General features: G+C 43.0%; 1 protein-coding gene across 1 annotated transcript; it reads right to left on the bottom strand.

The window, feature by feature from the left end:
- Nucleotides 1-1,419: 1,419 nt before the first annotated feature.
- Nucleotides 1,420-12,658, bottom strand: LOC308313153 (uncharacterized protein). Its single transcript, XM_080760098.1, has 3 exons — nucleotides 12,299-12,658; nucleotides 4,285-4,432; nucleotides 1,420-3,402 (listed from the first exon to the last, which is right to left on the bottom strand). The coding sequence occupies exons 1-3, from the start codon at nucleotides 12,533-12,535 to the stop codon at nucleotides 2,240-2,242; spliced, it is 1,548 nt and encodes a 515-aa protein (XP_080616224.1). The 5' UTR covers nucleotides 12,536-12,658; the 3' UTR covers nucleotides 1,420-2,239.
- Nucleotides 12,659-12,663: the final 5 nt, after the last annotated feature.

Genomic DNA, 12,663 nt, shown 5'->3' with positions numbered 1-12,663 from the left:
CATTAAAAAACCTCCGTGCTACATCCAGCAGCATCTTTACCCTCTCTGATTTCTCTTTGATTTCAACTGTACATAAAACCCAACTTCTTCTGCTCGCTTACTGTCCAGTGCTAAAATGGTATGAGATTCGATTGAGGCCACCTATTGCATGGAGTAAAAAAGTAAACGAGCTTGGATATCATTCACAGTGCTAGGAGTTGGAAATGACAGAGCCAGTATCCATTCGATTCCAATACCGGCAAGCAGATAAGACCATGCGTTTGTATGGATATGAATTAAGATATGATAAATATTTATTTGATTCCACTTTGGTAAATGTAGTTGTCAAACACCAGCATTACTAAAGTTAGAGTAAAACACAGGAACGGAACAGGTAAGAAATAAACAATTAAATGACAGATAGGCTTAGGTTCTGACAAAATAATACAACATTGTTTGTAGATCACTTGTCAAAACAAAGTTACACCAAACAGAAGCACAATCAAACACGAACACGTGACCTCGTAAATTGGTTATGCAAGGTTTTGTCTATAATGACATGACCAACAGATTGTAAGTGGATAGGGCACATCCCTTTACTTTCAATTTTAGAAACTACATTATTCAACGACATCACAGTGTCACCTATAAAACCAGTTAATCCAGAAATAAAAACATAACTCGCTGGTTTTAAATTAAACTTTTTTTCTTTACATATCATTTATTCCCAATGTGGTTTCAATAGCAGAACGCGTGTGTGTGTGAGGCCAATAGAAATAAGATAGGTAGACACCCTGCGGCTCGGGGATGTAAAAGCGCCTTGGATAAAGGCGCTATATAAATGCACCATTTACCATACCAATAAAGCTACTTTGATTTAATTGATAAGTCCTGGAAAAGACACGTTGTGATTGGCCAGTAGTCACTTGAGTGTCAGCGACACAGCGTGCCTTCTGGATTTTCCGCTTGACTTCCGCCTTTCAGTCAAGGACGCTTTGAGAAGGAAGAGAAGTGGTCACGTGACTGGGCTGCGCCATGACACTTTCATGGACAACTTCATGGGAGCCAAACTCACCGGAAGTGCAATGAATACATGGCAGTGAATGGAGAAAGCTGGACCAGCTCATAACAAACATTAATTATGAACCATTGAGACCTGTGTCATATAATCGGTTCAGGAATATAAAAGACTAAACAGCACAGCAGCAGGTATCGTTTCTGGCTCCGAAGTATTGCGAGATTTGTCCAGACAGGAAACGGTGGGAAGTCTCGTGATACATGGTACGTTCAGAAAGGTACTTTGTGCTCTTTAGATACCATACCTCTGTACAAATTACACAGTGTACACATCAAAAAGCAACACAGTAGACAATAATGTGTTACATGTCTTCTGTTATTTTCCAGAAGTGATTACTTTACAAAAGGTCTCAGTCATTCATAAATAATGTTTGTTCATGAGCTGGTCACTGATCTCTCATTTACTTCTGCCAAACTTCCGGGTAGTTTGGCTCCCATGAAAGTGTCCATGAAAGTGTCATGGCGCAGCCCAGTCACGTGACCACTTCTCTTCCTTCTCAAAGCTTCGTTGCATTCAGGGCGCTCCTATAAACTGCAGCGGCCAATGAGGCATCTAGGTTTTTGAGTGGTGCAGCCACTCCAATGCACAGCAATGTGTGTCCTTGGCTGGCTGGGTCTGTCTCTGGGTCTGACATAGTAAGCAAGGTACACACAAAGGTAATATATCAAAAAGACAGAAATAGTAATCTAGGAACATAGGTAAACTAAGAACCAATCATCATCAGTCTAAACAGGATGCCAGGTCTACAAATGATCCTGGCGTCTGCCTAAAATACACTTTAGCCTTTGCTATGTATTTTTTGCTGTCTAAAATACATTTGAACCTTTGCATAAGCCTGGAAAGTCATCGCTATTGTCGGAGTGCATAAACCTCTAGCCCCTGTACTATATGTGTTACTTACAGTACAACCAATCGCCATCACCTCACTGATCTGTCATCTACTATTGTATGCCGATGCTGTGCGAGCCCCCTTCCTGTTTTGCATGATTCTGCTGTTTAGCAGAGGATGTGTCTCATTTCTTTCAAAGCTGTAGCAACCACACCACGATTACGTGTGGATTCTTTTTTAAATATATTTTTTCACCCCTGTGTCAATCATCTAATGTGATCCTGGGCTCTACACACCCTCCACCAAGCTAGTCCCCATATATGGGGGACAAGGGGAGAGCAACGGACTTGAACTCATGCTTCCTTCATGCCAGAGTGTCCAAGTTGCTCCTTTACACCTGACAGGGGGGAGTTTCCCTGGTTGGATGTAGCGCGTGAAAGGAACACGTTATTCCAACCAGTTCCTTTCCCCTCCATCAGGCGCCCCGGCTGGCCAGAGGGAGGCAACGTGTGGATTCTGAGGTGTCTCTTCATGTTGCTGGACTCCACAAAGCACCTGCCACAGATGGGGCAGCGGAACGGCTTTTCTCCGGTGTGAACGCGCTCGTGGGTCTTCACCCGATGCTGACGGGAGAAGCGCTTGGAGCAGTGGCGGCAGCCGTACGGCTTCTCGCCTGTGTGCACTCGCTGGTGCAGACGCAGGTTCTGTAATTTTCTGAAAGACTTCCCACACAGCTCGCAATGGTGCGGTCGACCTCCGGCGTCCCAGGCTGGCTGGGCGGGTAGCGCCGCAGGTGGGATGGAGCTCAGGAGCCTGCTGAACTCCCTAGAGGAGGAGGCAGAAATTTCGTTGAGGGAAGACGACTGATTGTCTTCTCCGTTTTCCTGAGAGTGTAAAACCTGTCCGGGGGTTTTTATTGCAGAGAATGAGGAGGAGAAAGAGGAGAGGCCACCATAGGCAGCGCTAGTATTAACAACCAAACTTGACTTTAAACATGTAGTTCTGTCTAAGGTTTCTGTGCTCAGTGTCGGGGTTGAGTGCGCTGCTTCTAGCTCCTCCTCTCTCCCGTGTTTCTTGAGTCTCTGTTTGGCAGACCTGGTTATCCCATCCCTGTCTATTATGCTCCACTCTGAGCTCATGTCTTCATCCACTTTAATTGGAACAGAATCCACCACCACCATATCGGGTTCCCAGTCCAGATTACCGTCCAGATTACCAGAACCCTCTCTGCCACCAGTGTTGCTCCCAGTTCTCCCCTCTTGATGTGGGCCTGAGTTATGTGGAGGGTCCATAGAACAGTTCCCTGTGGTTAGACTGATAGTGTTATTCCACACCTCTATGCCTGCACCAGCTTCGGCCCACTCAGATGCACTGGTGAACAGGTTTACATTTCCGTTACCATGGTGACGGGTGTTGAATCGCTGGTCGACGCGGTGAAGATCATTCTCAGGCTCTACAGTGAGGGTTCTAGGTGTTGTGTTTGTTTCACTTCCATGCTTGACTGGGGGTTGAATGTCTGAAAGGAGGAGAGTAAATGATCAGTTGGTTAACACCACATTTGTTGCCATTGACAGTACTCGTCATATAAATGAATCATCACGTAGCACCTAAGCACCACCACTTTCGTCCACCAGGTGGAAATCAATGTGTTAAAGTTCTGAAAAGAGGATGAGCGAAGTAGGGCTGAAACTATTTATTGTCTTTGCTATTGATTACTTTACTGATGATTAATTCAATAATCAAGAAGCGTGTATTGTTTTTATAATGTGTTTTGCACATGATTATTTACGGTTCTCTTTTTCAAAATGCACTGATTTACATATTATATGATATGGGGACAGCTGGGTACTTGACAGGGTTCCCAGTGCCACTTAAAAATGATTGATAGATCACCACTATGTACAAGCAAATACAACTTTTGAAAAGACTTTGACTGACTTTGACATTGGAATCCCTGAGCCAAAAAAATAATAATAATCACACTTGTGTTCAAGTGAGGGACGCTCTTATCAGCATACATCATCATACATCACATTCCGTGCTCAGCCAATCAAATCATCACAAATGTCATTCCGGCCAATGACTTTTGTCAGCTTCACTTTACTGCCCTCACTTTATAATAGCCTCAATATGTACTTTGCTCAGCCGATCAAATCATCGTGTTTGATTTGACAGACAAAGCTGGGCATAGGATGGGCGAGCGCCCCTCAAAAATAAATAAAGACACACAGTAGTACCGTCTGCATTCAAGACACATACTGGTTTTCCTGCCGTGGATAATGTGTGCTTTTTAAAGTGAGCTGCGAGCCCCCTTCTTTTGCGTCATGAATGTTTTGCAGTTTGTCTCAGCACCAAAGACAGAGGATGTCCGTTATTTTTGTCATAATGTTTGTATTACCTTTGAGTGTGCTGCAGTCACCCTCCACCTTCAAGATGATAGGAAAGCCAGCGCCCCCGTCCTCCTCCTCTCCTCCTGTTCCCTGTGTTGAGCTCTTGGTCGTGGAGTTACATCTGGCTCTGCTGGGCACTGAAGGTCCACGGGTCACCTGTCACAATTAATACATAATCACCACATCTTAATTATTCGTTCGTTCATACATATTATTTCCATTCATCTGTTATTAATTAATTATCTGTCGAATAATAGCCGATCTTGTAGAATTGGCTATTTCCACTATTACGTTTTATTAGCATGACCATAGTACAGTATTTATTTTGAGTATATTAGTTTTTACTAGTCATTGTTGATAATTTCATTCTATTGAAGTTATTTTGAACATGCCCTATGCACCTTTTCATTACAATAAGTGCATCATACAAAATGTATCTTTGGTTTAGGACACAGAGGGCCCTATTATGGTGGGAACGAGATACATTTAAGAGAAATTGTAATCAAAGTGACAAAAAAGGATTTGAGAGGTTAAGAAATCACACCCTGTGTGAAATGAGGGGCGCTCTTATCATTATTATACATAAACATGACCTAATTTATCCATTCATTGTCAATGGCAAATATGTGATGTGTGGGGATAAAAAGCTGTGTGTATATAGGAGGGGCACGCGCATCACAAAATAACTAATTCACCAAATTGCACAAATATCTAATCCTGAACAACCGTAACCAATAACCAACACAACGCCTTGAGGACTATCTATTTCTTTTACCATGCAAAATTTGATTGGGCAACTTTCACTAGTAGTGGAGTAGGCTAGTATTTGACCAGGACTATCTCTATACACTATACAGTAGTACTCGAGTAATAGGTTGTGTACCTCGCCCACCACTTTCTGATTAATTGATTGATTGAAAACTGTATTAACAGTTTGAGGAAAGCACAGTTCAATACAAGGATACAATACAAGGATCGAAATACCCGGAAAAGCACAATGGCATGTGTGTGTGTGTGTGTGTGTGTGTGTGTGCGCGCACATGTGCGCATGCACGTGTGTGCGTGCGTGCCGTGTGAACTATTGGAAAATCGATAGCCAACTTTGAGATTTGCAAGAATGTCAAGTGTGTTATAAATCAATTGTATTATTATTAGTTACCCCGGCCGTATGCATAGTCAGTGGTACGTGACTGTGTGCGTGGGGAGGGGGCATTTCGTGTAAATGGCCTGATCTGCTGTAAAGCGCATGCATGCAGCCAGGGGCACACGCCACAGGCAGGCGCAGGCACAGACACACACTAGCAGCAGTTGCTCCCTAGATGAGCCTGAGAGAAGGGAGGAGTGGCTTTCACTTGCCAGACTTTAACCCATTCTGACCTGAGATCAGATTCTAACGCACAGAAGAATGGTGGTTCTTTAACTCATTTTGACCTGAGATCAGATTCTAAAAATGTCTTCTAAATCCTGACAGTTTTCAAAAATAGCAGATCTGCTATTTTTCAATAGCTAAAGCATAACATGATGCTGACACCAAAATGGGTTCCCGTTCAGAATGGGTTAAGAGGAGAGGACAGGTGTTCCTCAGTCTCAACTCTGTGCTGGTTTACAGACAGTTTGGAGGACCGACATAACACAGTAAGTCACTTTACCTCTCTCATCATAATACAGTCTGTTGTTCTCTATTGCAATGGTTCTCAAAGTGTAGTCTACTGTAGTCAGAGGTGGACATTTACAGAGTAAATGTACTTGCTGCTATAAACAATAATATGTCAACATTTTAATGACCTTTTTAGAGACAGACAGCAATGGCTAGAACGCTCCCCCAAAAATGTAATCTCTGTGACACATCTAGGGGCCGCAATCTGCATTAAAAGCTTTTCCTAGAAAAGCTACATGCTGCTTTTTTTTCTTCCTGAGCTTTTGGACTTTGGAAACAGTCTCAACTCCAAAGGCAAAGGCTCAGAAGTTCTCAAAGAATAACGACAACGCAGTCAGCCCACTCAGTTGAGTGTCTGAATGTGTGCGTGCGTGCGTGCATGTGTATGGCTCAGGCCATTTACAAGACATTTACAAGAAACAACTTAAACAAGAAAGAAATGGAACATCAGCCTATGTGAGTTTCGGGGGCATTTACATTAAGTTGTGCGAAATGAGACACAAGTTCTAGGTGGGCGTCTGGATTGCGTTTCAGTCTCACACATTATGTGTACACTGAATTAAAAGTGCACTCAGTCTCAGACCTTTTGGACCCTATCATTTCAACTTTTTATATTCTTCCATCAAGGTGCTCCTCATAGTCTTCATCTTCATTTGGACTGTGGCTTGTTGAGGAGAGACACCGGAATTGACTGACAGGAGCAGACCAGAGGATTGTGTAGCAGGTGGAAAGATGTCACTGGGACGCTTTCTCTCCGACGTCTGCGATAGCATCCCAATCGTCGGTCACGTCAAAGGAGTCATCCACGACATCGCCGGAGATGAAGAGGCGGCCAGAAGATCCTACGTGTCCGCCACCAGAAGCACGCTGGTGTTGGGCGGCGGGGCGGTGGGAAGCCTGCTCGGTCCAGTGGGAGCGGCAGCGGCAGCTGCTTACACTGGGGCCCTGACGGACGCGGTGGCGTCTGCCGTGACCAAAGAACCGGTGGGAATCATCAGAAACTTGGAGAGACTTGGAGAAGCACGGGATCTGGGAGACGTGATTGTGGGCGTGGGGAGAATGGGCCTGGACATCGGCTTGGACGCCGCCACTGGGTTTTGATCGGGGTGGCGACCAAGTCCATTGCACGGCAGTCGACAAAACAGCTGCTAAAATCTGCCCCGAAGGAAGCAGTGAGACAGGCTAATAGTGTGGTACGAGGTGCATTTCCGTAGGATTTTTTTGCTAAAAGTGATTTTTTTGCTTTTTTGGCTTTCATAGGGACCAAACTGTCAGAAAATGATGGGGTTCAAATTTTCCCGACCCCCACCCCTTATTTGGGGGGTCATATATTTTGGGACCTCCCATAATATTACGCCAGACAATTAATGTCCGATTTTCATAATATTAGGGTTGTTTTATAGGTTTTTAAATATTCTGAGTTGATTTATTATTATTACACTTTGAAAGTAGCCAGAATAATCTTTTCTGACTTTAGGTTGGGGTCTTTCTTCACCGGGACCCCCCGGACTCATCTCAGTACTCATTACATTCCTCGCTCTGCTCCTGTTCCAGAACAATGTCAAATTAGATAATACTTAAAGCATTAAAAGCTTTTTTAGCTGGGCACTGATTACAAAAATGAGTAGTAGTTAATACAGGGGGTCTTCCACAGGGGGCCGGGACTAGTTTTTCCCCTATTCTTGCACCCATATATACAGATTTGCAAGTATTTCGAATAGTATTAGAATATCTTGCGTTTATGTAAAGTACTTTGATAGTTTATTAGTATTCTACCATTATTGTTGACAGATGTTACTGCAGGTAATAAAGGTATTGCAACTAATTGCAACTTCTCACTTTGGGCACGCAGAATGTGTCCATTTATTTTACACACTGCACTCACACTAACAACACACACACACACACACACACACACACACACACAAGAGCCCATGGTCAATTATGCCTACAATACATTATTTGCAGGATCTATTCATCTTCGTCATCATCATCTTGAATGTCCTCCCTAATAGTGTTGGGACCGTACCCAAGTTCCCTCAGCCCTATGTTCCCTCAGGCCTATGTTCCCTCAGCCCTATATGTTCCCTCAGCCCTATGTTCCCTCAGCCCAAAACAGAGGGGGGGGGGGGGGGGGGGGGCTGTAAGGCATCGATTATACTATAATGCTACCCATACAGTAGTTCACCCTGCAGCAACAGAACACATTACAGATACCAAGTTACAGCAATGACACTATTGCATGGGGTCTAGTCTATCTACTTTGTTATAGCAAATGCTCCACAACAACACAGTGAAACAGTGAACAGTGAAACATTCCTTAAACAGTACTTAATTATCTGTTTTGAATCTCAGGTATGTTTCCATTGCATAGTTGTCTCATCAACCTAGAGTACACACCTTAATGAACTGACACCAACTATTTAAGCTACGTTGACAAACACAAAACTAGTTTAGCTTGTAGAACATCCTGTCTCCTCATGTCCCCAAGTAACACTGTCCTCTGAAAGGCCATCTGCAATAACCTAATATTAAGTATACTGCGCACCCATTCACCTTTGCAGCTAAGTGTCCCTTTCTCGGACTGCAACTGTAGCCTACTTACTGTATAAGACGGAAGACCCATTTATTGAAATCCCAAACATGGAATATACTTGGACCATGCATTATGCCACATATAATGCCTGTCTGGACGGCCACCTGCCAGTATACAGTGGATAACTTCCCAGTCTTTCTGGGTAAGTTGGGTGACTATATAGCTATTTTTACCCTGAAATCCCAATTTTGGGCCTGTCATTATAGGCTAAGAAGAAAGGACAATTGCTGATCTACAAGGTCACAACATGCCGTAATGTGTTGTGAGCTTGTAGATCGGCTTTTCCCCAAAAATAAGTTTTGATAAATTACTTATTTTAAAATGTGTAGCGCAGTGGAATAGAGTAGACACTATGACACGTCAAGAGTCAATTAGTACTATAGGCTATACATTTGTGTTCTGGTAATATCATTGATCACTTGTTTTGCATGTCCGTGGCAAAAATAAAATATTAATGGAAATGTCCATCACATTCACAAGCTGGCAAAGTGATTTCCCCGGGTGCAGATAGCTGCTGTATTATCATGGTTATTGGTGGTGGTGGCAATATTAATAATTTTAGTCTGAATATATCAAATCCTGTTTTGAGGATCACACAAGAATAGCATCACTTTATGGACAAAATAACACCCAAAGGGTTCATAATTTCAGTCTGCTTGAGGTGTAATGCGGCTTTAAACAAAATAGCAGACAGTGGCACTGGTACATATCTGAACTCATCTTCTCACAGTGCGTGTCAACCACATAGCCGACATTTCTCAGCTTCAATAAAGTTTTTCATACCAATCGTTGCATAGAAGAATCATGGTTTTGTTATGCGTACACACCCATGGTACTGTGCCAAGAGAACTCACAAATCAAACGCACGTACAGTACACGCAGTCAAGTTGTCTACAGTCTACCGATGTTAACCATCTCAAACCCACACCCTAACCTCCCACGGGGAAGCACACCTAAACTGCGGTCATCCTGTTCAAGAGCGTTCATTTGGGCAAGATAGTCGAGCATATTTAAGGAGATCACGAGCAAAGAAATACTTGATGAGTTCCTCTAAGGATGACAAGTAGCCCTCCCAGTCACCTGACCGACAACAGAAAGACAAAGAGAAAAGAGAAAGACAGCAGCAGCCTGGCTGATCTTGGCTGATCTTTATTTAGCAGCAATATTTGCTACACTTGGGTCTGAGGCACCTTACTTTGAAAATAGCTGATCTACAAGCTCAAACTACAACCTTGTAGATCAGCTATTGTTGGCTAAAGTTCTCCTTGGAAAAGGGATGCTATGGTAAGTGGTTTAATGTAAAAAAAAGAAAAAAAGTTCCTATCCCACAATGATTTGGTGGGCCCCTGTATAGTAACTCTGAGGACCCCCTAGGGGTCATGGGCCCCCTGTGGAAGACCCCTGGTATTGGCTACTACAATTTTTTTTATATCAGAGCCCAGCTATTTATTTATTTATTATGCTTCATTTATGATCTAATTTGACAATATTCTGGAGCAGGAGCAGAGCGAGGAATGTAATGAGAACTGGAATAGGCCCAGGGGTCAGTCCGGGAGGTCCCAGGTGAGGAAACACCCCTACCAAAAGTAAAAAAAGATTCTTCTGATCACTTTAAAAGTTTAAGAAATCAACTCAGAATGTTTTAAAACATACAAAATAATTCTAATATTATGAAAATCGGACATTAACTGGCTGGCATACTGTTCTGGGAAGTCCCAAATAGATGACCCCCCCAGAAACGGGGTGGGGGTCGGGAAAATTTGAACCCCATCATTTTCTCATAGTTTGGAGATCTGTAAAAAAATCAATTTTAGCACAAAAATCCTACGGGAGCTGTTTTTTTGACGCCTCGTACCACACTATAAGGGTATCGGAAGACAAGCCGTCAGGCACGGTGCAGCCGAGTTGGGCACACAGATGCTGAATCAGAGAGTGAGAGATTCCTCTAGTAGTAGTTCCCCAGATAATGATCCTAGTACTGACCTCAGTGACGTTAGCGAGTTATCTAGCAGTTCTGACGAAGACGAAGATGAAGAAGGAGACGGATATATCTATTTGTTCACATGCCCAAGTGGATCATACAAAATTGGCATGACCCGTAGACCCATATTAGATAGACTTAATGAACACAGGAGAAATGGCTCCATAAAACCAAACTCTTACATTACGGTGTATAAATTGGTTACAGGGTTTTGTAAGATGGGGAGAGACAACGATCCTCAATGACGACATAATAAAGCCTGCGAGAAAAACGTTCAAAATCACCGCGCAAAACAGAAAATTTGGACAGCCGTAAAATCGAATGGCAGGACGTTAATGGCGTCATTGAACGAGTCTGTGTGCTAACCTACCGGTATGTGGGAACGGAACAGTATTATTATTATGTCGATGATCGAAACGATATGATATACCGCGTCGCATGACTTGAATGACACATGACGTCACAGGGTGGAAATGCACACAAAGCCACACGTTGGAGACTAGCGGTTAGCGCCGCTCAGAACTTATGGCCCAGACTCCCCCGAGTCGTGTACTTTCTGTCGCAGTACATTTGCACATGTGCAATTTGGCCTCTGTATTTACCAGAGGTGGAAAAAGTACTCAAAAGTAAAAGTATAAATGTTGCATTGTAGATGCGTCGCGACGCATTGAGAGCTTGTAGATTGGCTATTTTCAAAAGATTTGGTACACATGTTGAACTTGTGAAATGGGACATTCTGCAATAAGAGTACTTTTAATACTTTAAGTACATTTTGATGCCAATGCTTTTGTACTTTTACTTGAGTACATTTTTAATACAGGACATCTATTTGTAACGGAGCCTGGAGTACATCAACATTGCAGAATTTATACTTTTACTTAAAGTAAAACATTTGAGTACTTTTTCCACCACTGGGAAATGAGCTTGTGGAGGATAGACAAAGTGGACTCAGACTGTACAGTGCATAATGATGTCGTCATGAATGATGCCGTCTGAATTAATTAACCCCTCAAGGACCCCCTGCAAGGAACGCTGAGGGTTCTTTAATACGCCTCAGGGTTCCTTGGGGTAGGGTAGGGGGTCTTATGAAAGTGTATATTAACTGAAATCAATGCATTTTGTGCATTGACACAGTAACTCCTGCACAGTTGGTAGTTGCATTGAAATGCTTGTTTTACATAAAACAGAAGGTAGAGCAGCTATTAGTAGTTACTATTTCCCAAACTGGGATGATGATTAGCTTAATGTGCAACACATGTTTTCTTACTCAACAGTAAAACAAACCAACATAGAGTATAAGTGTATGCATCGTATCTATCTGCACATTTCTAAAGTGACAATTTAATCACGGTACTTTTAAATAGGATTATTTTGAGGGGTCACGGCTTGAAAAAATTGGGAACCCTTTATATCTACATAATAACAAATCTTAGTAAATTGTGTACTGTACACATTAGCCATTATTCATTATACAATTTACAGGTAGCACACATGCACACCACATGCACCAAGGCACCTTAGCCTACATGTGTATTCTGGCAGAAGGTGCCATGCTTGAGTTGTTGTGGGCTACTTGCCAATACAAGGCCAGGCCATCCTTTTAATTTGGCCCATAGTTTGCTATAGCATGCCACACTTAATGTCCACATTTATCCTTTTAGCCTAAAGTTTAGGCTGATTACATTTGGCATTTCTGACTAATAAAGTATTCAATCAGTCAATCAAAATATGTTCCAATGTTCATTGTTCAACGACAAAATAATTTCATGGCGCGAGGTGTGGTCTCACATGATGCACGGCGCTGCTGCTGCGTTGGTGGTTGTTCCGTCTGGATGTCTGGAACTTGGCGACCAGCAGCTTCCTCCTGAGGCCGTCTATCTCCCTCTGGTTCTGGGTGATCTCCAGCCGCAGCACCGCGTAGCCATCATCCACCAGCTTGCAGATCTCTGCCACCGCGCTGTTCGCCAGGACTTCGATCACCGCGGCCAGCTGGGCGTGGAACGAGTCGCTGCTGGCGATAGACATGAGTGGATCTCTTCAATTTCAACATTCGCTGTTGAATTGAAGAAATAGATTATTTTGGTGGAAGCAAGTTGTCTATACTATTACTCTAAGGTTGTCAACAGTCCACCATTTTTGTTCTTCTTCTTCTG

This window comes from Protomyctophum bolini (assembly GCF_963924005.1).
Source record: "Protomyctophum bolini genome assembly, chromosome: 3".
In the NCBI taxonomy this organism is placed as follows: Eukaryota; Metazoa; Chordata; class Actinopteri; order Myctophiformes; family Myctophidae; genus Protomyctophum; species Protomyctophum bolini.
Note: the sequence above shows the minus strand (reverse complement) of the source record. Positions and strands in the feature narration are given on the sequence as shown.